Source organism: Anomalospiza imberbis, chromosome 3 (genome assembly GCF_031753505.1).
Source record: "Anomalospiza imberbis isolate Cuckoo-Finch-1a 21T00152 chromosome 3, ASM3175350v1, whole genome shotgun sequence".
NCBI lineage: Eukaryota > Metazoa > Chordata > Aves > Passeriformes > Viduidae > Anomalospiza > Anomalospiza imberbis.
In genome coordinates this window covers 98,977,558-99,004,832 of record NC_089683.1, presented here as the reverse complement: position 1 = coordinate 99,004,832, position 27,275 = coordinate 98,977,558, and the positions used below count along the sequence as shown (strand labels likewise).

The following is a 27,275-nucleotide window of genomic DNA, read 5'->3' as shown; positions in this document are numbered from 1 at the left end:
GACCCGTGGGAAAGTGAGGAAAGGCCCGGTGCATAAAAGACATCGGTAATACGACAGCAGTGGCATGAAAAACACTTTATTTGCCCCGGGCATCACTCCACTGCTTTGACCTGTGGCAGGTTGACATAGCTTTTCATGGGTGGGAGAGGCTTGATCTTGCGCCCGGCCCAGCCACCCTTGCGGTGCCACAAGCCCGTGTGTGGGCGCTTGCCCAGCCAGCGGTTCCGGCCCGCCTTCCCGATCACCCGCTTGTTGTGATCCACGTTGGACACGCGGCCCACTGTGGCCACGCAGGTCTCCAGCACCTAGGGGACAGAGAAGAGCTGCAGCCCTCCCTGGGGGCACACGGTTGCGTGCCCAGGCAGTCGAGCCAGTGGCAGCACAGCTCCTTTACCTGCATATGCCTTTTGGACGGCAGCTGCACGATGGCTGTCCCGTTCACTTTCCGCAGCAGCACCCCGCAGGTACCTGCAGCAGGCAAGAAAGGAGGCAGCTGCCTTGAGCAGCAGGACAAAGTATCCCACCCTGTGACAAGCACATCCCCATGCTGGTAACTCCCCAAAGCCTCCCCACTGTTGTACTAAATGCAGCACTTCTTGCTGAAGACAGAGCCTTGAGGAATCAATAGGGCAGAGCTGCCCCTGCTTTTCAGGAGGGATATGTTGCACTCTAACATGAGAAGAAGATGGCAACTCCCTGTCACTGGCCACCCAGAGCAGTGTCCCCCTGCCATCCTCTCCACCTGTGCTCAGCCAAACCCCTACAAACAGTGGGTTCCCTGTGTGGGGACATACCAGCTGCCCGGATGTACTGCGCTCCCTTCCCAGGGTGGCTCTCCAGGTTGCAGATCAGCGTGCCAACAGGCAGAGCCCCCAGTGGGTACGCGTCCCCTTCACTGGCTGACACTGGAAGACAGAAGCTGACAAGTTGGGCAAGGAGCAGCCAATGAGCCCTTGGCAAGACCAGCACAGCTGCCCCTGGCCCTGGCGTGCACCTGCTATCCTACTGATGTGAGGTGAGTTCGTGATGCTGTTTCCTGGCTGCATGTTCTCCGTGGCAATGATCCAGCGCTTGCGGTTGCCGCCGGCCACCAGGGCGATGTCAGCCGACCTGCAGGGAGAACCCGCGGCGGGGGTGAGCAGGGGGCCAGGCTGGCGCGACTGCGCGGGCCCGGGGCCGAGCCCGCACCCCGCACTCGCCTGCAAGGGTCGTATCGGACGCTGATGACCTTCTCGGTGAAGGGCTCCGGAGGGGCCCCGTCCTCGTAGCGCAGGCGCTGGAAGTCGATCATGCGGTAGCGCCGCTTGTGTCCCCCACCGATTCCCCGCACACGGACGCGGCCTGCGGGACACGGGAGCGGCTGCAGGCGGGATCTCCTGCGCCCAGCCAGCCCCAGCAGCCCGCCTGCCCGCCCGCCCACCTGTGTGGTCGCGGCCGCCCGTCTTCTTCATGCCCACGGGCCGCACGGTGTACTTGGCCCGGCACTTCCACAGCGGGTCGGTGGTGCAGCGCGGCGCCGAGCCGCCCAGCCCGCGGCAGGCGGCAGGCGCCGACACCGGCCCCGGCAGCCAGGGCTGGGGGCCGGACGGCAGCGCCGGGGGCCGGGCCCGGCGGGGGCCCGCCGACAGCAGGAGGGCCCCGAAGGCGCGGCAGAGCCCCAGCGCCGCCATGGCCGCGGGAAGGCGCCGCCGGACGGGGCGGGGCCGCCGCCGGCCTGAGCTGGGGCCGCCGGCAGGTGGCGCGCTCCCGCCGGCGGGGCTGAGGCGGCGGCCATCTTGGATTTAAAGAGGCTGCGCCGCTGAGAGGGCGGGTGGTGCCGGCCGCGGGTCTCGCCCCGCCCCCGCCGGGACCGGGACGGCGACCGGGACCGCCATCGACATCTTGCGCCCAGCAGGTTGGACGGGCGGGGTTACGAGGGCTCGGTCGCTTCCCTCGGCGGCCCTGGCGTGGGGAGGACACACGGAGGCCGGCGGCCCAGGCCGGAGCGGGGGCGGCCTTGCCGGGGCGACGCTCCCCCGCCAGCCGCGGGGGGCGGTGGGACCCTCGCGGGGAGCTGGGGAGGCCCGGTTAGTGGGGCTGGGACTGGGGCTGGGGCCGGGGCTGCCGTGGCTCGGGGACCGTCCTAGCGCGCCCTAGCCTTTGGGGCAGCGGAACGAGCGGGGGCGAGGGCAGCGTTCGGGCCGTGCCCGCCGTAACGCTGCGGGTCGGCGCTAAGGGCGCTGCCGGCTCTGCGGACTTTGGAGCCGGCGAGGCGCGCCCTGCGGGATCAACCCCCTTCAGCACCGAGGGAGCCGCTGGCTCGGGAGCCCTGCCGGTGCCCGCTCTGCTCGGGCAGCTCCCGGTACGCAGGCTCGGTGCGCCTGGCCTCCCCGCGGACAGGGCCGACTGCCACGCAGGGACGGCCGGCGGAGGCCGGGAGCCCCCGAGGGAAGAGCGGAGCGTGTGTGTGGCAACTGTGGGTCGGCCCGAAGTCCCGGCCATGGCTGTTTCCAGGGTGCTGTGGGCACAGACTGCGGGATTCACTGCTCTATAATTAGTGTGTGTCTTCATTGCCAGGAATGGCTTTCACTGTAACACAAATAATGTATGTTTGCACTTCTGCTATGTAACTTATGTGACATGTAAGCATGCCATAGCTGTATGTACGCCCACAGCCAGCCAGGTTTGCCCTCCAGAACTAGGGAATGGAGGGCAGCAAGGTGCTTTAGGAAAGAAATACGTGTTGTGAGATGAGGCAAGAGAGAACATGCATGTCAACATGGCTGGGCTGAGCTTTGTTCCTCCTGGGACACTTGAAGCCCTTCCCCTTCTGGGGGAATCCGTGGGGAGAAACAGGAACACCAGTGCAGTACTGGTTCAGGCAGATGTAGGTAGCTGGGGACATCGTAGGGAGCACCATGACAGTTGTGTGTTACCGTGCATGGGATGGCTGTAGCAACAATCCAAGCTGGATCCCGTGTCGTTGTCCTCTCTGAGAAGAGGAGCCAGAGACTGAACAAGTTCTTCCCAGCAGTACCCGGCCCAGCCCCACACTGCGCAGTGTGGACACAACAGGGCTCCAGCCTTCCCAGATCTCCTGAATCTGGCCATTGCTGTGGGCACAGCGATAGCCACCATGCAGCTGGAGGGCTCTCGGCAGCTGCACCAGCTTGGCTTTGGGGGCTGGGATGGGGTCAGCAGTGGGGACAACAGCCGAGGATGGTACCAAACAGGATGTAAAACCTTCCGCCACAGGATGGAGGGTGGGATGGAACAGGGCTTTGGCGGGCTGAACAGGAGCCCGGTGGTGGCCAGTGCTGCTTGGGCAGCATTTGGCGGCACCGCGGGGGCTCGGCCCTGCTCCTGGGCGCTCCCGTGGATCCCCGAGGAGGGAGCTGTGAGCTTGGCGTGCGTGGCGCTTTCTGCGCTCCCAGGAGAGCGTCCGACCGTCCTGTTCCCGGAGCCTGTCCGCATCCCTCCCCTCCCCCTGCCGCAGTGTGGTTGGCTGCCGAGCGCCGGGTGCCTGCGCCGCTGCTCGCTCCCAGGGCAGCGCGGCAGACGGAGCCGCGCAGCGCCGCGGCCGCCGCTCCTCCGCCGCCTCCGCGAGCACCGGCGCTGGACAAGCCGCTGCAGGCAGCCAGGTACCGCTCCTCTGCGGCGTGGGGCGGGGGACATTCTCATCCGGTGACTGAGACGGGCAGGGTGCCCAGCCATCCTGGAACAAAGGACCGCTTTGATGCGCAGTTTCGGGCAGAGCTGATGAAAACTTTTTTCCCCTTGTGAAGCTTTCACTCAGCCAGGTGGGCGCAGAATTTCTCTGTGGTGGTTCTGAGGGGTGAAGGGGTTTCTCTGGCTTGTTTGTTTCAAGGATACGCAACGGGCGTGCCTCCTGCTGCCAGACAAAGCCGGAGAAACGATGACGGAGGCAGGTCATACAGCAGTAGCTCTCAAAGAGCCTTGTTTCGCCACAAACCGTCTTTTCATTAATTAACTGCTTCCTAAGGTTTTCCGAAGTGGAGGTGCACCCTACCAAAGGTGGTGGGCTGGGGGAATCGCTGGTAAGCTTCTGTGAAGGAGAGGATGCGCTTGGGAGGAGGTGTCTGAAGAAGAGCTGGGGGATGGTGTTGCGGTAGAATGCTCTGGCCAGGCAGCCGGGAGAAATCTGCACAATGGTGGGAAGGCAGCAGCACATTACCAGAAACAGCAGGCTTCCCTGCGTCTTGCATAGCTGGCATCTGGCACTCTGCTGCAGTTCCATGCTCGGCTCTCTAGTGCCCTTGGTCTCCTCTCTGCCATGCCACCTTGGAGATGTGGAAAACACCCACCCCTGCCTGTGCTTATGGGGAAAGAGGGTGGTGTTCAGCACACATCAGGTCAAAGATCTGGCCAGCTCAGGTGCAGGGTAAATAAACATGGCTGTGCTTTGCTGTAATTGGCAGAAGGAGCAGGAAGCATGTGTTCTCTCATCTGCTGTTTTGGAGGAATGTCCAGGTTGAAACAACAGCATTAACCCCGAATACCAGAAAGGCTCTTGGGGCACAAAGGACATGTGGCAAGATACTGACCTTGGCAGAGTTGCTGGATAAATGCTTGATTTGCTGGGAAAGAGCCACGTAGCTCCTCAAAGAGCTTGAGCCAAAGATAGAACAGGTCCTCTGCTTGTTTTGCAAGTAGAGGTTTGTCCCTGTGACTTTGCCTGCCTTGCTGTGGTTTACAAAAGCTGTTTGCTTCTGGAAATAGTAGTGCAGTCTTGCAGCCTGCAGTCAGCTGGTCTTTGCGGGTGCCCCAGGTACACCATGGAGGGAGTGTGGGTACACCAGAGTCCTTCAGGGCACACAGAGTGCCTCCAGAGCTCCTGCTGGTCCCATCTGCATCCTGGTTATCTCCTGGCTCTGGCACATCCAGTGCATAGCCCTCACATTAGACAGATGCCTGCAGAGGCACTAGCTCCTGGGAATTACTCTGCCTGCTTTAATACTGCTTCATGCTGTCAGGGCAAGGTAATGGCTCTCTCTCTGTTTTTTATAGTGCAAGACTCCCAATCAGATTGTGGAGCTGGGAAGAGATGCTTGCCCTGGCTCCGTTCCAGCTGCTTAGCTCTTGTCTTCACTAGCCTGGAAACATGTTTTAATGGTGTTTCGCTGTAGTCCCAGGCGCAGCAGATGCAGAATGGATTTGGTGAGCTGCTGCAGACACGAACAAGTTTAAAAACAAGGTCTTATCAGCTGATCTGGAGGTGCCAGCATAAGCTTACTGGTGGGAGTGGTGATGACTGCTGTTCTCATTCCAATGGCCTGCTGGAAGGGGCAGGTTTTCCCAGCCAGCTGGGGTTGTAAAAAATATGATGTACAATCAGAGCAAATTATTTTCTGCTAATGGCAAAAATCAGTGCTATTTTTTTTGTTTGGTTGGTTTTGCTGCTGTTGTTTGTTTTGTTGGGTTTTTTTAACCCTTGTTGATTCCAATATCTGTATTCTTTTGTAGTAACAAATGGAGTGAGACCTTTTTGGTCTTGAAAGGAATGAATGATCTGATACAAAGCCAACCAGACTACCTGTTCTGTCTTCCTCAGAGTACATATCCATTCTGGAGTTGGATGATGCTTTGATAATACAGGAATTGCTTGCTCTGGTCAATCAGAACAAACACCAGTACCTTTTGTCTTGTTCACTTCCAGCTGTGAGTTGGAAGGTGGGAGGGGTATGGGAAGCTCCCATGTTCTTTCTGTAGTGGTGTGAACATGAGTCACTGTGGCCAAGTCCTTGTAGAGCCACCTTATCACCACCTTGCCCTGGGTTTCAGGAAGGTTATGTGACGTGTGTTTTATTAGAGATTGTGGGTGGTAGGGAGCCGAAGCTTTTGGGACAGAGAGGAGTGTTAGGAGGCTCCCTTTCATGCTCTTTCCCTTTAGCTGCTGTCTCTTTGTGACTTGAGCTGCAAATCTAGTTTCTTAGTCCTTGTCCCCTCGGCCTCTTGTAGCCTGCTGGTTAGCACAGACATTCCCAGCACAAGCCTTCCAGTATCTAGGAAAAAACCCCAGAGCTGGCATGTGTCAGCTGCTGAAAGAAGCAATCCTGGCCATGATCCCTGGACAGCCCTCCCTATCCCCCGGTCAGGGATCAAGGCATATCAACAGCGCAGTCAACTTGTCCTGTGTTATACGTGACTCTGAGGATTGGGGAAACTGGTTAGGTGAAGTCTTTCTGGGCTTGGAGACTGGCTTCAAAGCCATGTGAGGAGATGTCTGGATGCCAAGGAGAGTCTTGGTTTTGGGGCATTGGAGAATGTGAGTGAGACCGCTTCTTGCCTTCACTGCGTGCTGTGTTGTTGCAGGTGGATTGCTTTGGGAATCCAAAAATCCCTGTGGGACCTTGCTGAAAGGAAGCAGGCACTGCATTCCCTTTCTCTGGGCCTTGGATCAGTTTCTAGTTCTGTGGTGCCTCTCTCCTTTGTCCTGAAGAGGTGTTCACTAAAGGCAAACACATTGAGTTTATCTGAGGAATTCAGATGAAGAATTTTTTTTCTTACTTTTTTTTTGTCCCATAAGAGGATGGTTAAGTCATGGTACAGGGGTCTGAAGAGTTTGTGGGATCTCTGTTTTGGGAGATGGTCTTTAGCTAGACACAGATACCTGATCAGGTACCTGCTTTGGGTGAGGGATTGGACCAAAGACCTTTAAGCATTCATTCCAATACTCTTCAAATAATACTCAAGCCAGTCTCTTATTGAGGGAAAAGTTACAACAGAACAGTCCCTCTATAGTACTTGTAGTCATCTGTGGGTTGGTTTAACTCTCTAGACTGTCTGCAGTGCAGGAAAGGTCCAAGATGGAGGCTGGCATTGGGAAAGAATTTTGGGCAGAAGATGGGACTCTAGGTGTCCCCTTTTTTTGGCAGTAGGATGTAGAAACTTATGAGATAACTGGTGGTGGAGAATATTGTGGACATTAGAATTTGAGTGACATCTTTTGACTTTACAATTGCAGCTCAGAGATATGGTGGATATGACCTCCCAGGATGCTGACTCCTGACTGATGTCCTCTTTGTGTGTTCTTAGTGGCTCTAAGGGAGCATCTAGGCATTTCTGGCAACAGTAACAAGCATCACAGAGCACCATTCCTGCTCTGTGCCTCACGTGAACCCCAGCATTTCCTGTTTTGCCAGGATTAGAACAGCTCTGGAAATACCAACTTGGATGTGGATCTCAGCAGCACTGGTTTGTCCCTTTTCTGTGGTTCTGCTCCAGGTGGCCTGGGGTGGTGACCCTGAGCACAGTGGCTCTTCTAGCAATGATGTGTCAGTGTGAAGGTGTTCCTGGCAGTGTCAGTGTGTCCTGGCTGTGCAGTGGAAGCCTCAGAGGCTCTGCACAGCTGACTGTAATCTCCTACAATCTGTTTGCTTTCTGACACTGGTATCAAAATAAGAAAATTTGTGACACAGCCTCTGTGATGGCTGCAACTTTGTCATTCTGTTTGCTTTTTACTGCTTTTATTTTATTTTTCAGCATCCAAAGTATTAGGTCTAGGTTGTGTTGCAGTGTCCCTTAGGAGTGAAGACTCTCTCTCTTATTTGCAGTCTCACTTCTAGCTTCATTGGAGGTCAACCAGTCATTCCAGAGACCCTTTGTTGCTCAACAGTAATGAGATGGCAGAGATCCAAGGAAAAACAAAACAAAAAACCCTCCCTGCTTTTATCAAGTTGTTTTGCTTCCCAAATGTATAACTTTGCTGTTTCTCTGGGTAGCAAAAGCATGTATCACAGGAGGAGACTGGATAATTATGATGAAGCAAGACAAAGCCTTGTGTTTCCATTTCTAAATGGAAACCATTGCTATCTATCTCCCAAATGTGGTCACCACTTCTTGCTCTGGGTCAGACTTTTCCACAGGAAGCTTTTTTTCCAGAGCCCAGCTGTCTTTCTGCAGCTACCTTCCATCATTTATATCCTTGGATCACCTTCTCCTACGGAAGAATTTGCTGCTGAAAATCTGTTTCACTTCTTTACAGAAAGTGCTGGCAGACCATCTGCAGTTTGAAGGATGCTGCAGTTATTGTCTTGTGCATGCAGAGAGGCAGTGAACTGCATTAGTTGAGTTGTTTGTAGCCCTGAGATCTCTGTTCTGTTGTAGTTGACTCCTAATTTCCCCAGTGCTTCTTCTCCCCCACCCCACAGTCTTTTCTAGCATTAGGCATCATAACCTAAGCTTTAAGATTGACTTGGACCCATTTAATCTGGCATCCTTGTAGATGTTGTGGGTTGAAGATAGAAGCAGTGAAGCTTCCAGCTCTTTCCTCTTAAAGGTCTCGCATGTGGGAGCAGTTTTGAGAGGCAGAAGAATGAGCTGCTGAAATTGCTGATGCTTAGTGATTTCGCAGTTATGCACTTGAATACAGGAGGAAGGTTTTTGCCTGGCAGGATGTACTTGCTGATGGATCCCTGGCTGATTGCTGCAGCTGCCACAAAGCTCAGTGCACGCGTGTTCCTTCCCCGTCCTCCAAACGGGAGCAGAAGAGGGGAGATGAGATGGGTGCTGTCGGAAAGGCAGGCTATTCTAGCAGCTCACTGTAAATAAGGAAGACGTGCCAACTAGAGCGGAAACGGGCGGGTGGAGACCTGGGCTGGGACACCTGCAGGTCCGTGAGGACTGCAGCAGGATAAGCTGCGAACAGGACTCTCCATCTCTCAAAGAGCTTGGTGGAAAAGCATTCTTTCTTCCAGTTCCAGTCTGAGCCCCACCCTGCAAAAGGCAAACCATGATGTGTCCCCTCCTCTCTGCAGAAAACCTCTGAGTGTTTTCTGCCTGGGTAAAGGGCACTCAGGATCCCTTACTGAATGTAAAGGGAGTAGGAAGAGTACATATGCAGCAGCCTCAGCCTGCCTGACCTTGGCGCTGGCTGCCATAGCAAGCATTTCCTCTTTGGAGGGCTGAGCACTGAGAGTAGACCTGCCAGCACTGGGGAGAACTAGAAATAAGGTCTCTGGGGGAAAATTCCTGGTTTGGAAGGTTAAGTCAGCTCCTACTGGTGTTTGTTGCTTTTCTTTGCTGTACAAGAGGTAGCAGCATTCAGACGACTTCTCAGCAGTCTCCTCTTTGTTCTCTTGTTGAGCAGCTGTGTGTTGTTCTTAGGTTTTGCACCCTCTGTCCAGCCTGGACAATCCTCTGTCCACTGTTGAGCATGGAAACATGTTGGTACCTAGCAGAGCTCTGCTTCCAGGATGTCACCCTAGGGGAGAAAGGCTGAGACTGATACAGATGTTTGCACAGCCAGTGAGAGAAGAAAATCCTCTATTGGGATGCTTTGAAGGATGTAGTTGCAGGGTAGGATGAGTCTTATATGCTGTGGATCAGGATGTTTTGATTTATTTTTCCTTCTCAGTCTGGAATCTTTGCAGTTTCAAAAAACAGCTTGATTATGAGGACTGTGAAAGGCATGAACATTTTCTGCTGTAAGGGCTGAAGAAAGAATGTTGCTGTAGTAGAGATGCCTATGGTTTAACACACAGCAGTTTTACAGTTGAGGAGTAGTTCTGTGTACAGTGGAATTAATGAGGCTGATTTTCTATGGATCTGGGTCTTGTCTGCCTGACTCTGTTACCTAGCAAGGTGGGAGGTCTGGTGGCTTTTTATCCTGTAACATGTTCGTCTTCCCATTGTGTTTGTCTTGCACTTTTTAAAGATGGCAGCAAGATCTCTGTATGGATGTAAGTGATGCTGCCATGAAAATTGTCAGCATTTCACAGTTGGCCCAGTACCCACAGGGACTTGTACTGCTCAGCTGTGAGAATTTTAGAGCAGAGTTCTAGTTTTTTGGATATGAGGCCGTTCCTGGGTATCTTCTTGTGTCCCAAGCATTGTCTATGGTCCAGAGAACTCTCACTTGCCTGTTTCCCTGTTTGCAAGTGAGTCAGGGTGTGTTTCCTTACAAATTGGAACCAGTGATGGGGCCATTTAACCCTTTGGCAGTTATTACCTTGGGTTCTGTGGAAGAGGTAAGTGCCTGCTGAGCCTTCCTGGGAAGCTGTCTGGACCTATTTCAGAGAACAAGAGTTCATGGCCATATGAGGCAGTACTAACACCCTTTGGCCTGCCAACCTCTTTTCTCTAGGTCTGGAAGTTGTTGCACATTTCTTCACGAGTTGTGCTCACCTGTAGAAGTCTGCATTAAGCAAGGCTTTCCTTGTTGCTTTAGCACTTGATCCCACTCCAGGTGTGTTGGAAAGGTGGGAAAAAGAATAACCAGGGGAACTGTTGACCAGAATGCTTAGCTGCCAGTTTCTGGAGAATGAGTTTAGAAGATGGGGTATGAGTGGCAACCAACTCTCCGCAAGCTTCTTTTTCCTTTTGAAACAGTAGTCTGTGTCCTCTATCTTGACCTTAATGAGTTTTTTTGTGCTATTCTTGTCATATAGTCTTCTCCAAAGGAAACTGGCATAAGTCGTGGTCTAGATGAGACTGTTTTGGTATAAAATGTGCAGGGTTAACTGCATGTAGAGCATGACAGATACCCAAAAGTGAAAGATACAGTGAAGTATGACTCAGAATTGGTGCTGATGCTAGATCATGAAGTGAATATGAAGTCAGCATTGTGACTTTGGGGGAGGATGACTCAGTTCTTGTTCAGACGTGTGAACAGAAGCCCAGTCTTCAAGAGACACAAGGTGTTTCTGCCCTGCTGAGGGGTTCAGTAAGGTCTCCACTGTGTGTTGAGGGTTTGCCTCCCCTTCCTGAGGGATGGATGTACATCATAGGAACAGAAACCAATGAAGAGTTGAGAGGAGAATTCAGGCCTATAAAACAACTGGAGGAAGAGTGACACTAAAAAGGAGAAGATGAATGGGTTTAATAATGAGATGTGTGTACTTCAAACTGTCCCAGTGCTGTTTGTCATCTTCACTTTAAGTACTGCAATGAGGAGGAAGCCGGGCCTCTCTCTTGCTCAAGGCCCATTCCCCAGTAGCTCCCTGGCACTTGGGCAGATGCACAGGTGAGGAGAAGAGGAGCCTGCCAGAAAGGGGAGCTCTGCTTGCCCTGTTCCTGTAGCTGGGACAGTATTTCTGTTCTCTCAGTAAAACAGGCACAAGGCAGCTGCCGAACAAAGAGCTCAAACCATGCAGAGGTGGGTCCAGCAGGAGGTCAAAGGCAGATCTGCTGGCTGCAATTCCCTCACCTCCTCCTATGTAGCTTCTGGGCAGTTTGCCAGCCTCCTGGCAGCAGGGCTCTGGGCACTCAGGTTGCAGAGGCCTCTGCCAGCTCCAGGTAGCAAGGAGGTGCTGCTGGGCAGGTGCTGCCTGTGCAAGGCATTGCAGGAGGCTGGTTTTGGAGTGACCTGATAGCAAGGTGGGAGGAGGCCTTACTGTTGAGTAATGTGAGGAGGCTGCTGGGGTGGCCCAGCTGGTGGGAGAGGCTGGGACTGTGCTAAATACATGAGTCATGGAGCAGCCAGGGTCTTGCTATTAGAGGTCTTGCCTGCCTGTTGTGTCTCTCAGCCTCTGGCCTGTTGTGTTTCCCTAGCTCCTGGACTTTGTATGCAGAGATCTTGCAGCCACACTAACATTGTAGGTTGTAGTGCTTGGTGTTGCTGTGCAAAGGCAGTAGCTGGGTACTTTCCCATTGTATATCTGGGGAGAACAGGACAGGGAAGGAGTGCAGAGTTCCTAGGCCATCCTGAGGAGTCCTTGGGGTGGCAGCAGGGTGAATGGAGAAGCTATTGGTGTTTCAACACCTGCACAAGGATTATGTTAGTGTGACTGTAGCTGTTGGTGTATGTGAGCTTCCCCAGTCAGGCAGTGGTGTGGTGTGTCCTGCTGGTGGCATGTCCCTTAGTGCCACAATGGCAGTTCTGTGCTGAGGCTGCCATCCTCAGGATGTACTCTTCTGGTCAGGCAATGTTTTGACACAGCAATACCACTGATGCCTCCCTGTCTGAGATGCTCCTCAAGGAGATTTTCCTTTGAGGAAGCAGAAAGCTTTGAGCTGACATCCCTCCACTTTGTGTTCTCTTTCTTCTGCAGTCGGAAGAGGTGCTGAGCTCTGACAGCCTCTCTGCATCAGTGGTCTGTGGGCAGAAGGTGTATAGCTTGCAACCCCAGCTGCCAACCACAAATCTCTGCTCTTAAATGGAAGCTAAATTAGTCTTCCCCCTGCTGGGAGTGTGGGGGTGTTGGAGGTCACCACTGGTTGTCGCCTTTTTGTCTCCTGTCCACGTAGGCCACCTGCACTGGTTGCCAGCACTCCCAGCCACAAAAGCAGAAGCACGTGCCCTGACAGCTGCCTGCTGCCAGAGGGACAGGGGAAGACGAAGGAGAAGGGCTTAGAGTAGGCAATCAGTTAAATGCTGTCTCTGACTGCTTGAAGGAGGTTGTGATGCTTGTGTCTGGTTGTGGCTCTTTGAAACCGCGCTGGGGCACTCAGGTTTTGTCTTGATCTCTGTGCAGGGCTGCAGGAGTAGGACTATGTCCACCATGGTGTACCCAAGGGAGGAGAAACTGGACAAGCTGAGCCAAGAGGAGATAATTTCCAACACCAAGCTGGTAATGCAAGGGCTGGAAGCACTCAAGAACGAACACAACTCCATCCTGCACAGCTTGCTGGAGACCATCAAGTGCCTGAAGAAGGATGAAGAAGCCAATCTCGTACATGAGAAATCCAACCTGCTCCGCAAGTCAGTGGAGATGATAGAACTGGGGCTTGGAGAAGCTCAGGTGAGAGTGGGGAGTGATCCCTGAGGTGTTATATGGGATTGACAGAGGAAGGGTAGGCATGTGTCCATTTCCCATAAGCTACAGGAGTGGGAAGGGGCTAAGTGTAGAGGGCTAGCATGGGTGGACCCTAAGCATGCATGTGAGGGAGAAACAAGACTGTGGTTGTTACTGATTGAGACTCTTAACAAGGTGATGATGGCATTGTCCAACCATCTGAATGCTGTGGAGTCAGAGAAGCAGAAGCTGCGTGCTCAGGTGCGGAGACTGTGCCAGGAGAACCAGTGGCTGCGTGATGAGCTTGCCAACACCCAGCAGAAGCTGCAGCGTAGTGAACAGACCGTGGCTCAGCTGGAGGAGGAGAAGAAACACCTTGAGTTCATGAACCAGCTGAAGAAGTATGATGAGGATGTCTCGCCTTCGGTATGCCCCAGTCCTTTTGAACAGCTGCTTTTGTGGGTCTGGGAGGTTGAACCGGGAGAACTGCCTACATGTGATAACATTGCCCTGGATTTTGCCCCTTCACGTGTACAGCAATGGGGCAGAGTCTCTGGATTTTGTTTTGTGGGGGTAGATGGTGGCAGAGACAGCAGGAGAAGTTGAGTGTGTTGGTGGGCTGCAGAAGGGCCCCAGAAGTTGCAGTTTGGCAACTGACTCAAGCCAGGCTGCTGCTGTCTCTGCTGAGAACCAACAGTATTTGTGATTCTCATTCTCTCAGGAGGAGAAGGAGGGTGACTCCACCAAGGACTCTCTGGATGACCTATTCCCGAATGAGGAGGAGGAGCATGGTCCTGGATGTAAGTGTTTGCTCATGCAGAGATGGGTGCTGCCCATCTCTGTTCAAGCCAGCTGGGCCACCTGTGCCATGTTTATTTCTGTGCCCACAGTGCCCCACCAGCACAGCAGTGCCGTGGCAGCTGCCCAGCAGGGAGGTTATGAGATTCCTGCACGGTTGCGCACTCTCCACAACCTTGTCATCCAGTACGCCTCCCAGGGACGCTATGAGGTGGCTGTGCCGCTCTGCAAGCAGGCACTGGAGGACCTGGAGAAGACATCAGGCCATGATCACCCTGATGTGGCTACCATGCTCAACATTCTAGCACTAGTGTACAGGTGAGCATGGTGGGAAGGGCAGGATTGGGCCAGGACAGCTTTCTGCATCTCCTGTTTCCCTTTACAGCACATCCTGGGGCTCCCCAAGCTCCCAGGGGTTTGCCTTTCAGAAAGGTTTTGGCCTAGACGGGGTATTTGATTTGCCAAACTCCCATATATAACTAGGAACTGACTAAAGCAGGGAGGAATGAGGAAAGAAAGAACTGTGAAGGCTGGGTCTGTGTGGAAGGAGCACTGTTCATAGTTCTGCCTGCTCTGGGCTGTAATGTCCAAATCCCAAATAACTGGTTGACTTTGCACTGCAGGGATCAGAACAAATACAAAGAAGCAGCACACCTCTTGAATGATGCTCTTTCTATCCGTGAGAAGACTCTAGGCAAAGACCACCCAGCGGTGAGTGTCTCTCTCCTCTTTCAGTCACTTCTTCACCTTTGGATGCTGCTGGGGCACTGTTCCAGCAGTGTTTTACTGCTTCAGTATTTCCTGCTGGCTGGTTCAGTACAGCCTGTAAAGAGTTGGCTTCTCTTGGATCCTGCGATATAGGCAGGGCAGCTTTCTGTCTCTGGACCTCCTTCTCTCGAGAGCAGCAGTACTGCAGGCATGGAGGAAATGGGACAGTCACTGTTACTGTTGGTTGTGCCCCTTGTTTGGTCCTGCTGGAATTTGCTTTCTTTCATGGAAAAGCTTCTGTTTCTGCAGGTGGCAGCGACTTTGAACAATTTGGCTGTTCTCTATGGCAAGAGAGGGAAGTACAAAGAAGCAGAGCCACTGTGTAAGCGAGCCCTGGAGATCCGTGAGAAGGTACGAGTCTTCCGTGCTCTTTCTCCTTTCGGCTCTCTCTGTGGGCTTTCTCTCATTACCTCAACGTGTGTGGGAGATCCAGGGCCTATCTAGTCTGTTCAGCTGCTAATTCTGCCACCACCTTTCCTGTCTCTCCAGTGTTTGCAGCCCTAGAGAGGCCTGCCAGGAGGTGGAAGCTGGAATTTCTCCTCTCCAGACCTTGGCTTTTGTCTGACATGGGCATGGGTGGGGAGGACTCCTGTGTCTACTAACTCCAGGAGTCCACTCCAGTCTTTGTGGCTTCTCTTCTTTTGTTCACCAGGTTCTAGGCAAAGACCATCCTGATGTGGCCAAGCAGCTGAACAACCTAGCCCTGTTGTGCCAGAACCAGGGCAAGTATGATGAGGTGGAGTACTATTACTGCCGGGCTCTGGAGATCTACGAGAGCTGCCTGGGTCCTGATGACCCCAATGTGGCCAAGACCAAGAATAACCTGGTGAGGCACTGGGGAGAGGCCATGTGGTGTTGGGGAGGGGTGCTGTGGGAGAGGTGAGCATTGCCTGGTGCTTGGAGACAGAGCAATAGCTGCAAGAGGTGGGCAGAGGTAATCTGTTTCCCAGTGGGGCTGGAGCTGTTTTGTTTTGGTTGCAGGCTTCCTGTTACCTGAAGCAAGGCAAATACAAAGATGCAGAGGTGCTGTATAAGGAGATCCTTACCCGTGCTCATGTGAAGGAATTTGGCTCTGTAGATGGTTTGTACAGCAGAAGCCCTCGGGGCAGGGGAGGGGTTTCCTGGCTCTCAGCCTGGATTTGTCTGGTTCTGGTGTTGCCCATACTGAGGGATGGGATGCCTTGCAGGACCCCTGCTTTGGGCATCCCTTCAGATGCTGCCATTCTAGTCTGTTATGCTTGCTGTTCCTCCTATTCTCTCAGGAGTCTCAACCCAGTCTTTTTACAGGGTTGGGAATAGTAAGTGGCACAGTCATGCTCAAGCATAGGCTGAAGTTTCTCCTGTGCATCTGGCAAATGTACTTCTGCTGGGATGACTTGTTCTTTCCTTTCCTTGTCCTGCCTTTGCAGTGTTGGTTGCATTTCTTGGGACTCTGGGCCAGGGACTGGGGGGAGGATCTGGAGTGTCACTTCCTTCTTATGGGGAGCTAGCTCTGGGGACAGAGTACTGGGCTGTACAGGAGGCAAACAACAGCGTGGGGTGGTGAATGGACCTGTTTTGCATTCTTCCCCACACAGATGAGCACAAGCCAATCTGGATGCATGCAGAGGAGAGAGAGGAGATGAGCAAGGTGAGTCTGATCCCAGGGGGTTTGATCCTCTCTTACCACAGTCTATCTCTTATCTCTTCCTTCCTGGAGAAGCTGCAGTCTGAAGAGCTCCCAAGGCTAGGAGGCATCTGGAGAGGGGGCATACAGCACTGCTGCTCCCTGGGCCAGCAGGGAGGGAAGGCCCATCAGACAGCAGGGTGTTTTTCCTTGGGCAGGGCTGTTCAGTCCCTCGGCCATGACTGCATGCTCTCTCTGCCTTTGTGAGTGATCCCTCTTGGACATGCAGATGATGGAAGATGGCAGACAGTTGTGCTGCAAGGCCTTGGCACTCTGTTCCAAAGAGCTGCCAGTACCCAGAGCATAAACTGGTTTCTAAAACAGCTCTAAGGCGTCTGGGGAAAAAATGGAGGTCAAGAAGAAGCTGATGCTGTCACCTTGCTTAGGAAATGGAGCCATATCTGAAAAGGGTCTGCACAGGGTGGGCCCTAGCTGGCCTCTGAAAGGGGATAGAAATGGACAGTGCTTGCCTTGGACTAGGCTGAATGGCAAAGCTACTGTTGCTCCTGCAGCCCAGGCCCTGCTCTGTAGTCAGTAAATGCAGCAGTCGTGTCTTTGCTTTTGCCAAGTGTAAGGCACCGCCTGTTTTTTTGGCAGGTGGGTGAAGCAGCAGAACGAAGGGTTCTGACCTAGTTCTCTACCTGCAGTGGGACTCTCCTTTTCTTTTGCCCTCAGAGCAGGCCCCAACCCTCCAGGGTTCAGGCAGCAGTCTGGCAGGCTTGACTTAGTGACTGATGAGTACCATCCTGTCAGCCCTAGAAGCAGGGCACTGGCAGGTGCTTCCCACAGCATCCTGTGCCTTCCCATTGAACCACTCTGCATGGCTCCCAGTGCAGGGCACTATTCAGCTTTACACTGTTCTGGTTCCTGTACTGTGAAGGCTCTGCTGCAAAGAATCTGCACTTGCTGCAGCACTATCCTGGAGAAATCCAAGATGGAGTAGAGACCAGGTTCCCGTTGCCCCCTCTGGGATTGAGACTCTTCTGATGGCTTCTTTGGAGAATTTAGGGGTCAAATGTAGATAGCTGTAGTATGAGGCTATGCTCCACATAATGCAAGCTCTGCCATGGGGCAAGAGAACAGTCTGAGAGACTCACAGTTGGAATAAGAGATTCATTTTACATGTGAGTCTTAGGCAAGGGCTAAACCTCTTTCCCTGTTTCTGGGGGTCCTCTCCCCAAGGCAGCAGTGTCTGTGCCCCATGGCAAAGCAGGGTTGGCATTCCTGTCCAGGCAGCAGTAGTAGTTACAGACCTGCTTGTACTTCTGGCCCAGGAGCTGGGGCTGATATGCTCTGCCTTGTGCTATTTCCATATCTTCTGTTAAAATGTATAAAATTCATCTGACTAGAGCTTGATTACTTTTTTCCCTTGCCCCTCTTTCCTGGCAGCACAGGAAGGCCAGTTCATGCCATCAACAGGGCCTTGGGCACAGCTGGCAGCCTTGGCCTTCAAGGCTTTGTCTGCCCCAGAGGATTTGACACCTTTCCTGTTAGGTTCAGACACCCTTTAGGGCTGCCTCTACAGGAGAGATGTATTGAGTCCTGAACTCCTGTGTCCCTGATGCCTGCCCAGGCTGTGTAGGCTCTGGTGTGAAGAAAACTACATGTGCCTATGGCACAAGTAGACTCTGGCATGTAGGATAAAGAGCTGAGAAGTGCTGTGGGCCTGAGTGACAAAAATGGTCCCCATGGAGACAGTTTCTTCTGAGCTAGAGTTGTAACTCGTGCTGTGGAGCAGTGGCCCCCTGCACCTGCTTGGTGCCATAGTCCTACATACCCAGGGCTAGCAGCTACTGCCCCGCAGTGTGGGTTGTCCAGATCTTCCTCCTTGAGCATCAAGCTCTGCCCCCTGTGCTATTGCCCTGGCCAGCTAGCCAGCTTTGGGGTGCAAATGCTGGGCATGGGGAGGGGACAGCTAACTGTGCTGAGCTGCTGTAGGACAAGCCTGACCTTGTAGGCCAAAGACTGGGATGTGGCTGGCTGATTCCTTTGCTAGTCCTGGCTGAGAGATTTAGTGCCCATGGTGACTGGCACGCTGGTGGGGTTTTGTCTCCCTTTTGCATTTTGGTTGGGGTGTCACGCCCTCCATTATGCCATGAGAATAGGCTGTGCTATCCCTGCTGCCTTTGGTACCATGGAAGGGGGTAAGGAGAAGGGATTATGCTTCTTCCTGAAACTAGGATATAATTTTGCTTGTGGCCAAAATCTGTTGCAGCAAACATGCTTTTAACTTTCCTACTAGGAAGCTGCTGGGCTTCATCATTGCATTTGCATATTGTGTTTCCAAAGGTTGAGCTGGTGCAGGGGTGCAGCCTGGGTCTGACCCTGGCATGCAGTGGCAGAGCAGAGGCCAGAGAAGGGCAGTAGGTGTGGAACTAACAGCTCTCTTCTCTCCTCACCCTGTAGAGCAAGCACAGAGACAGTGCTCCCTATGCTGAGTATGGTGGCTGGTACAAGGCCTGTAAGGTTAGCAGGTAAGAGCTGGTTTGTGGGCAGCTGTGCACTCTGTGGGGGTGACCCCAGGGCTCTTCCTCACCTTCTCTCTGTTACCTCAGCCCAACTGTGAACACCACTCTGAGGAACCTGGGTGCACTGTACCGGCGCCAGGGCAAGCTGGAGGCAGCCGAGACCTTGGAGGAGTGCGCAGTTCGCTCGCGGCGACAGGTAACCCCAGAGGGACCTTCCCTGGTGTGGGGGGCGTTGCAGGGCTTGGGGTGGCACGTTATGGCACTGCCCTTGGTTGGGGTGTGGTGAGGGACTCTCCTGGGCCTCTCTGATGTTCTTGGTTTATGTTCCCGTGACACCAGAGGGCCTTGGTGGTTGGGGATGCACTTGTGCAGAGATGCACACGTGTGTAGGTGTGTGGGGTGGCGCATGTGTGCGTGGATGGAGCACATGTCCATGTGTGGGGAAAGCATGGCTCACTGAGTGCAGAAATACTGCAGCAGGGTTAAAGCAGGTTACTGAGCTTTGTCAGCTACTGGGGAGAGCTACACTTACTGGGATGTTTTCTTCATATTATTTTTTTTGTCCAAAGACAAAAAAATACCTAGAATTTTTTAGAGGACCTCTTGCCTTAAACTCCTCTCAATCCTCAAATAATAAAGCAGGAGCTGTAAGCATTTAGCACAAAAGACTGAAGGACAGCTGAATCCTTCACACTTCAAAATGTGAAGGAAGGAAGCTGTCAGCTTTGTCGTAGCAAGCCCTTGTTCCACAGGGTTGGTTATGGCCTTGTGAGGACTCATTGAGCTGGGAGTTGAAACAGAGACTGCTAAGTGCAGGATGGCATTTGGCTCCATCCTGGTTGTGCTGGGCAGTTTTGGCTGTGATGGGACAGTGGCCAAGAGAGGGAACAGGAACCAAGCACAGTGATGGCACAGTGGATCTCTAGAGGGAAGGAACACAGAAAGAGAAAACACAACTCTTCCTTATCCTTTCCTACTTGCAGGGCATTGACCCAATCAACCAGACGAAGGTGGTGGAGATCCTGAAGGAGGGGGATGGCACAGAGAGACATCGGAGCCTGGGGGGCAGTGTCAAGTACGAGAATGCCACAGACGGTAGCGAGGAAGTGAGTATGGGCGTGGAATGGAGCGGGGTAAGTACAAGACACCATCAAGAATGGCCTCAGCCGGCTGCCAGAGGGAAGGGACAGCGTGGCTGAGGGCTGTCCCCGCGTGGCCTGTCGTGGCATCCTTGTCTGCCTCCATTCATTCCCTGCACATTTCCTTTCCCCTTTCTCGGCATGAGCCAGCCAGCCCACAGAGGTGCGTGTCTGGGTCTGGCTTCTGGTGTACAGAACAGATATTCCCAGCTGAGGGCTCCCGCTTCCAGAGAGCTGCCAGGCCCTGGCAGTGCCCAGCATGAACTGGTCCTGGTCTGCCCTTAATCTTAGGCTTGTAACCTTATTAACATCTCTCCCTGCTGCTCCCCTCTGGAGGCCCTGGCTGAGAGCATCAAACCCATCTCAGGCTCATCCAGCCTGTGAGAGCCATTTGGCTGTCTGTCCTGCAGTGTCACTGACAATGCTGAGCCTGGGCAGGGTTGTGTGTGTGTGATATGCCTGGTGTGTCTGTGACTGACTGACTGACTGCAGGGCACAAGAATAGTCTGTAGCCAGCATCTTTGCCATCCCCCTCTCCTGTTCTCATGCCATAGGGAGGTTCTGGCCAAGCAGAGGGGATAAAAGGCAGGTTTTACAGGATGGCAAGCTGGGCTGACCAGTGGAGGCAAGAGACTGGTGTTAGCCGAGGCACAGACAGCAACCTGAACCTCTCTAGGCTCGCTCTGAGGCTGAAGGTGACTTTGGTCACTAGCACTGAGTTTGGAGAAAGGTAATCTCCAGGGCTGGAAGAGGTGCCTTTTGTCTCCTGCAAGCAGGAGGATGGAGAAGAGGCAACAAGTGAGCATGGTGCGGGTGGGTGCTTGGCTCAAGGGCTGCTAGAGCTGTTAATGCTTACATTCCTTCTGCAAACTCTGAGAGCATAGAGTAGCTGGGGTTGTTGCAGCTGGCACAGGGAAGGCACTGACCACACAGAGTCCTTTGCTGACCCCTCACATCTGCTGTCACTAACCCTTCCCCACCTGGCTCTGCTCTATCCCTACCTGCATGAGCTCCCTCCCTTCCTCTTTTTTCTTCCCCGTTGCCATGACAGCCCTTCAACACCCAAAGCCTGAAGCCTGCTGGCTCTCTTGATTGTGGATTGTACGCAGAAGGTGGCTGAAGGGGATCTGAAAAACAGACCTTCAAGTGGACCCAGCAGCTTTACCAGATGCAAGGCTGTCCTTTGCCCCAGGTCTTGGCATCAGGACCAAAAAGGGTCTTAACTCTGGCAAGGCACCAACTCTAGGCCCCTGCACCCACCATTAGTAAGGGGGCTAGACAAGCACAGAGGGAGGGCTGCAGGTTTGGATTAGAATCACCGGGTCCCTATGCTGGCTGGTGTCTTTCTGCAGCTCCTCCTGACTGTGCTTGGTGTTGGATAATCTCTTTGCACTGCTGATGGTCTGGGAGACCTTCCTGACAGTCTCTGAGCTGATCATCCTAAGGCAAGGAGGCAGTGCCACCCACTGCCACAGCCAGTCCCAGGGAGTAGTCCCTGCTCATATGGCCCTTCCCTAGGGGTCTTAGCAGAGCTTCCCTGGCCCAGACAGCTGTAAATAGAGGAGTTGAGGGCTGGCTCAGCACCCTGGGGGACACAGCTGCTGCCACATGATTTCTTTTCCAGCCTGCTGCACACATACAGCCAGTCTCCTTTTCTGAGCCAGCAGCCCTGCACTGTACTGAAGCTCCCTGCAAAAGAAGGCTGAGGCAGCTCCTGCTGCTCCTGTCTGTCACAGCCTGTTGTTTTCTGTGTTGGTCCAAAGACCTCAGATGTGCTGCCTTAAAGCAGCCTCTGCTGCCCTCCCCTAGCTGTCCTCTGCTGCAGGGAGGGCTGTGGGAGCCCCCAGGGTGCCCAGTGTCCATAGGCAGCTCTGGAAGCACCCTAGGGCCTGGATCAGCTGCTTGCTGCCCAGGTAATTGGGATGTGAGAGCAGGGGGATGACACCAGCTCCGTGGTGCAGAGGCCTTGGCAGGTACCCAAGGCCCAGGAGCAGGAGCCCTCGGAGGAGGAGACCCAGGCTGTTCCTCCCTGAGCTAAGCTGTTCCTGCCAACCCACTAAGCCCACTAGCAAAGAAGTGAGGGGCGGTTTCAGCCTCACAAGACTCTCTCCCTGCCCATATGTGGCCTGGGGTCTCTGCATGCAGTCTGGGCCTTGTCCCACCTGCTCCCTAGGTGACCTACAACCTCACAGCCTTGTAAATTGTGTCTTTCTCCTCTCTGTGCACTAGGCTTAAATGCCTCCCGAGACTCCCTCTTTCCCCTCCACCGCAGTCACCTGGATGTTTGTGTTGTATCTTCCGACTTTTCCTCCACACCATCCCTCCTTCCTCGGCGAGAACTCCACGCCAGTCCCCCAACCCTCCTGGCGCGCGAGGGCACCGCGACGCCTGCAGAGGAGTGCCTGGCCACATGGCCCAGCTCCAGTCCCGTGGCCAGCAAGAGCAGGAAGACTCTGCGAGGAGCTGCCAGCTCCCCCAGGCCAGGGTGACGGGCCACCGTCCCCTTGCGTGCCCCCACCCCTGGCCTGCCCTTGCACATCCCTGGGGCCCAGGCCTGCGGGGGATTGTCTTCACTCCAGGCTTGCCGACTCCATTGTCACTAGACATCCTCAGCCCTCCTAGCTTGTTCCCTCCATCTCTGCAGAGGCTCAAAGATGGAGGGCTGTTATGGGACAGTGAGGCCTGGCCTAGGCAGGGCTGTCATGTGCCCAGTTGCTTTCTTCCCTGTAGGCTTAGCTGATATTAGTGCCTTGTAGCAAACCTGTGCTGGTTCCCAGTGAGATGGGCTCTCCCTGCAGCACAGGGCAGTCCCCATCTTGCTACCCTCATTCCTGCTGAGCTCCGTAACCCAGGAGCAGTGTGTGGGTATCTCTGTAGGGCAGCCCATAGAGCTACTGTACATCCAAGATGAGGTGAGGGGGCAACAGCCAAGGACAATGTTGTACTGGAGGTTCTTCATCTGGCATTAAGGGCTGAATCAGCCCCCCATTGCTACAGGGCTCTTAGGTGTGGCTGGTGGGAGAAGTGAGGGTGAAGTTGTTTGCTGTTCCTTGAAAGCAGAGGAGGGGTAAGAGGAAAGGAGAGGTTTTTTGCAAGGGGTAGACCCCAGACCATTAGAAGTGGTTGAGGTGGGGAATGGCCAGGATTGGAGCAGAGTGATTGGGAGAAAAAGAACGTGCAAAGACAGATGTGAGGAAGCAAAGGGCTAGGGCTGGAGGTGCTCTGAGCAGGTGGGAGCAGATGGGATGGCTGGAGGGAGGTTGCTGCAGGGGTAGGGGCTGGATTGCTCACAGGTCTGTGGGGCTGACTGCAGTCTGGCTGTCCCTAGCCAAGTGGGTGGGAAATGTGTAACCCTGTTACCAGTAGGGTCACCGTGCTGACCCTGAGGGGGTGTTGGGGTGGCTCAGTGTCTCTGATGGCTTCAGGCCTTCACAGGGTCTGGTGCTGTTAGACATTACTGGGATATGGAATGTGTCCCAGGGCGAGACCTCCACTGTCTTGGGTCTCACATCCTTGAGTGTACACTGTCATCTCACCTCCTATAGGAAGCGGACCTCCCTGGCCCTCCTATCTGAGAAGAAAGCTTGGGAGGCTGTAGGCAGCAGGATAGAGCCCAGGGGCCAGCACAGGACCCCTTATTTATTTAGCTTGATCCCTTCTTTATGCTAGTCATCTGGCAGGTTGTGATACTAAATGTGCTTGTGTCTGTCTGGGCCTGGCTTTCCTGTGGTGGTGCAGAGGCCTTGGGGTACATGCATGCTGCTCCCCTGGGAGTTTGTGCTTACTGAAAGGAAGCTTGTCTTCAGGACATGGGGTGTGGAGCCCAGGGCTGAGTGCTGCAGGGCTGTACCTTCCCTGCCTCTCTGTCCCAGTGCTGCTCCATGCTTCTGTAGAGTGGTGAGTTCCCAGTGCAGGGTGTGTTTGGACCTCAGGGCCACCTGACCCTGTGCTTTGCCATGTCCTGGACCTGGTGCTGTAACAACCATACCTCTAATTAAAGGTAGACTGACCCAAATCGCTGCCCTGTGCTTCTTTCCATGCTCTGTAGGCCAGCGTCGGTCAGCCCTGGGGTGGTGGGTGCAAATGCTGCTGGAGCAGGTCTGGGGGTGCTTGGTGTCTGTCTGTGTGTGTACAGGGGCATGTGCTGTCCCCAGGGCTCCCCTCCCAGGCATTGGAGATGAAGGACCCAGCTCCACTGTGCTTTTCCCTGTCCTCCAAATTAGAGTTGCTGCTAACCTCAGCTCTGTAACCATGTGTGGCAGGGCTGCCCTGGGGCATCTCAGCTTGGACCTTCCCCAACAGGCATTTCTATTTAGCCAAAGAAATACCCCATTGTGTCCCTCAGTGCTGACCTACCTCTACATGCTGCCAAATCCTGCCCAAGTCCTCTGCTTCCATGCATTAGGCAGGGTGGGAACATGCAGTGGAGAGGAGCTCAGTGATGGAGCTGCTTATTTTTTTTGAATGCTCTCATCCTGGTGGGTGCAATGGGGTGGGGGCTCTGCGGCAAACCAAACCCATAAATGTTCTGGGTTAAAAATAACCAGTCAGAAAAGGGAGTGGGGGGAGAAGGGAGGCTATTTTTAACCCAGCATGCAGCAGCATTTGGTTCTGGTGTTGGTCTGCAGTCAGTCTGCATCGCTGCAGCTGGGGAAATGTGGCTCCATCCTCCAGCTCTGATACAAGAGCATACTTCTGGCCCGATCCTGCTGCCCTTGTACCATGGTCCTGCTCCCCTGTCCCAGCTGTGTTCCCTCTTCCACCCCTGTCTTTTTTGCCCTGGGAAAAGCAACAGTGCCTGGCATAGCAGTACCCTGCAGGGAGAGTGGTGACCCAGTGTAAGTCTGGTGGGGAGGCAAAAGACACCCCCTCATCTTTGTTAATGCTACACACTGATAATCAGCTCATTCAAAACCTGCCCAGGATGCCTCATGCAGGAATTGAATTGTTTACTTTGCTGCTTTGGGTGCTCTCTGCATTTCTGGTGAGTGGGTCCCTTTGCAGCAGCAACACATGGCTCTCAACTTGGAAAACCTTCATCCCAATGAGAATGTGAAGAGGTTCAATGCACATGTTTTATCCAAGAAGGGATAAGAGGAGTACCAGGAGAAAGGTTTGCTGGTAGGAAATGTCCTGGTCAGCTGTTAGAGAACAGTCTAGGGCTGGCTCAGCTTTGGGTAATCAGAGCAGAGAAGTGCTGGAAATGCCTTCCCCAAGGGCCACAATCTATAATGGTCAGCACAAGGGGGTGACAGAGGCAGAGACCCTGCCTACCTGCAGAGCTGCTTGGACAGTGCTGAGGTAATTGCTGCTGCTAGCCTGAGCCACAAGGCATTTTGGTCATTTGGAGTGCTTCAAAGGGGCTCCCTCACATCTTCATAAGGAAAAAAAGGGCTTTTGCCATCACTTTATCTCCTTTTGTCTGCCCCAATGTTCCAGGGGCCATTCAAAGCATGAGCAGGGAAGACTGCTGTTATCTGGCCATTAGAGCAGAAGTAATTCCACATCAGTGGTGATGTCACAACCTTATGTAACAAGCAGACCAGGCTACAGGGGAAGAGCTTGGTGGCATGATGACACGGTGGCATGGTGTGGTGCCATGCTGGCAACCTGTGCCTTGCATGCATGTAGAACAAAGTGCAGGAGGTGGACTGGAGCCTGTCAGGGCCTGAGAGTGCCTCACTGAATACTGGGGACTTTTGGAGGCATGTGGGAGGAAACAGGCTCAGGAACAAGATTTCAGGCTGGTTTTGGTCTTCAGAAAAAGCAGGTAGACACAAAAAGCTCTTCCTGCAAAGTGCCACCCCCTGGGGCAGCTAGTGGGGCTGCATGCAGCTGAAGTTGGGGGGCCTACGACTAGTGGTGCCTACTTGGCAGCACAGTGAAATCCATCCCCAGTGGAGCTGGCTGAATTGCTCCAAAGGCTCTAAGCTAATTGTCTTGGGTGTTAGAGATGGGACAAGGCTGCGTGTGCAGTGTGAAATGGTCTTGTGTGATGTGAGCGAGCCCGCAGGACCAGGGTGTGCATCTGTCTCTATGAGTGCTGGACAGAGAGGAGGAATGGTGATGGTGTGGTGAAGAAGGGGAGGGAGAGGATGAGGATGGTCTCCAGCCAGCAGCAAATGAGGAGAGAGTCCTTGAAATGAAATCCCCAGCAGCCTGTCCTGGCCTGACAAAAGTATCCCTAATCTTGGGACTCCCAGCAGGACTTGTTGCCTCTCTGGCCACTGGGACCTTTTTGATAGTTGCTTCCTGAGCTGTTGCAGGCGATGGAGCTGTGTCATCTTCGAGCAGGACTGGGCAGATGCCAGTGCCATTTGTGCTGGGGGCCTGGGGTAGCCCAGGCCCCAGCAACCTGTCTGGGTGTTGAGCTTGCACTGGGCAGGAGGGAGTATCAGGCTGGATGAGCCAGACAATAGCGGCTGACTCCATGGTTACCATGTCCTGTGGAGAACCGGGTGAGGGGAAGCCATGTAGTGAGCAGTAAGCCTGCTTTGGGCCAGGACTAAACCCTCAGTGCAAGTGGGCAAGAGGATGTTTGGAGCCAGTTCCAGCCACTCATCAGCATCATGCCAGAGCCTGATCAGTGCCACTTAGCCATCACCCTGGCTTGTGTCTCTGTGTCCAGGACGGCAGTGGCACTCTCCAGCGCAGCAGCTCCCTGGGAAAAATCCGGGATGTGATACGGAGGAGCAGTGAGATGTTGGTCAAGAAGCTGCAGGGCAATGGTCCCCTGGAGCCCAGGAACACCAGGTACGTGTGAGGGTCAGGCTGCGTACAGGGCAGGTGCGGGCCCTGCCACCTTGCGTGTCTGGGTCTGACCACTCACAGCACGATCACATCTGCTCTCCTCTGCTTTCTTACAGCATGAAACGAGCTGCGTCCTTAAATTACCTGCACAAGTCTAGTGATGCTTCGTTTGAGGTGAGCACAGTGTGAGTGGTGGGGCTGGTGCAGGACTGCGTGAGGCTGGGGGCAGTGTGGCCAGCGGCGCAGGGGGTGAGGGGCATATTGGTGGGCCCCAGGTGCTGAGAGCCCCTGAGCTCGTAGCCCCTCGTCTGAGGTCAGAGCTCCAAATCGGAAGGTGTTGCTTCCAAGTACCCACCTTCCTCCGCACAAAGCTCAGCCATAGACTGGGAGCAAAGGCAGCAGCTACTGTGTGTGACAGCAGCACCAGGGCCGTCCTGGCCTGCAAGGCAAGGGGTGCAGGAGTTGGGGTGGCAGCTTTGGGGCGTGAGGGTGGATGGCCGGTACCTCATTGGCGCTGTATATTTTCCAGGGCACCCAAGGCTTCCGAGCGGAGAGCAGAGGCCTGAGCGCCAGCAGCATGGACCTGTCCTCCCACAGCTCCCTGCTCTCCTCCAACTGAGCTGGCTGCTCCGCTGCTGGGCACCCTGGCTTCGCGCTGCACGGGGCAGCGCCCGGCACCTCCCCACACCACCTACTCTGTTCTCCCCATCACCGGTTCTCGTGCCACCGTCTGCCTGCCCAGCCCGGCCTCCCCCGGGGGTCCCTAGCTAGTTCGGGCACCGCAGCCCGCCCGCATGCTCCTCTGCTGCTCACCGGGGCGCGCAGCTCTGGTGGCCGCATGCTCGGTACCGGTCACACACGCTCACCAGGTAGAATCGCCAGCCCGGGAAGGGGGGCTATCCCCCAGGCCGGGGCAGCGGCGGGAGTGCCCCATGCCCCCGGCACGCCGGTTCCCCGCCGGATGATCGCTGTACTTTATTTTATTAAATAAAACCGACCCTAGAAGCGACCG

General features: G+C 54.3%; 2 protein-coding genes and 1 long non-coding RNA gene across 7 annotated transcripts; 1 reads left to right on the top strand and 2 right to left on the bottom strand.

The window, feature by feature from the left end:
* Positions 1–60: 60 nt before the first annotated feature.
* Positions 61–1,706, bottom strand: MRPL2 (mitochondrial ribosomal protein L2). The gene is made up of 6 exons (XM_068186001.1): positions 1,421–1,706; positions 1,200–1,341; positions 995–1,110; positions 795–905; positions 395–468; positions 61–305 (listed from the first exon to the last, which is right to left on the bottom strand). The coding sequence occupies exons 1-6, from the start codon at positions 1,668–1,670 to the stop codon at positions 93–95; spliced, it is 906 nt and encodes a 301-aa protein (XP_068042102.1). The 5' UTR covers positions 1,671–1,706; the 3' UTR covers positions 61–92.
* A 51-nt stretch (positions 1,707–1,757) lies between these two features.
* KLC4 (kinesin light chain 4) lies at positions 1,758–27,272 on the top strand. 5 transcript variants are annotated; one of them, XM_068185988.1, is made up of 16 exons: positions 1,760–1,894; positions 12,414–12,680; positions 12,870–13,100; positions 13,396–13,474; positions 13,565–13,790; positions 14,096–14,183; positions 14,490–14,591; positions 14,893–15,066; positions 15,222–15,321; positions 15,818–15,870; positions 18,313–18,380; positions 18,462–18,570; positions 19,358–19,480; positions 26,142–26,266; positions 26,380–26,437; positions 26,793–27,272. In XM_068185988.1, the coding sequence occupies exons 2-16, from the start codon at positions 12,432–12,434 to the stop codon at positions 26,880–26,882; spliced, it is 1,875 nt and encodes a 624-aa protein (XP_068042089.1). In that variant the 5' UTR covers positions 1,760–1,894; positions 12,414–12,431; the 3' UTR covers positions 26,883–27,272. The 5 variants fall into 5 exon arrangements, with proteins under 5 accessions (XP_068042091.1, XP_068042090.1, XP_068042089.1 ...); XM_068185986.1 differs by having other exon boundaries at positions 19,358–19,507; XM_068185987.1 differs by lacking the exon at positions 1,760–1,894 and adding an exon at positions 3,475–3,620 and having other exon boundaries at positions 19,358–19,507.
* Positions 3,992–11,455, bottom strand: LOC137471569 (uncharacterized). The gene is made up of 2 exons (XR_010997698.1): positions 7,166–11,455; positions 3,992–7,017 (listed from the first exon to the last, which is right to left on the bottom strand). It is a non-coding gene; the product is annotated as an uncharacterized lncRNA (long non-coding RNA).
* Positions 27,273–27,275: the final 3 nt, after the last annotated feature.

What these genes read in the sequence shown, in the direction of transcription:
- MRPL2 (XM_068186001.1), bottom strand. Translation starts at nt 1,670, where the DNA reads ATGGCGGCGCTGGGGCTCTGCCGCGCCTTCGGGGCCCTCCTGCTGTCG. An exon ending in GGGCGGCCGCGACCACACAG is followed by an intron (nt 1,342 to 1,420) that starts GTGGGCGGGCGG and finishes CGTGTCCCGCAG; the next exon opens with GCCGCGTCCGTGTGCGGGGA. An exon ending in GCAGTACATCCGGGCAGCTG is followed by an intron (nt 469 to 794) that starts GTATGTCCCCAC and finishes TGCCTGCTGCAG; the next exon opens with GTACCTGCGGGGTGCTGCTG.
- KLC4 (XM_068185986.1), top strand. Translation starts at nt 12,432, where the DNA reads ATGTCCACCATGGTGTACCCAAGGGAGGAGAAACTGGACAAGCTGAGC. An exon ending in ATTCTAGCACTAGTGTACAG is followed by an intron (nt 13,791 to 14,095) that starts GTGAGCATGGTG and finishes TTTGCACTGCAG; the next exon opens with GGATCAGAACAAATACAAAG. An exon ending in TAGGCAAAGACCACCCAGCG is followed by an intron (nt 14,184 to 14,489) that starts GTGAGTGTCTCT and finishes CTGTTTCTGCAG; the next exon opens with GTGGCAGCGACTTTGAACAA.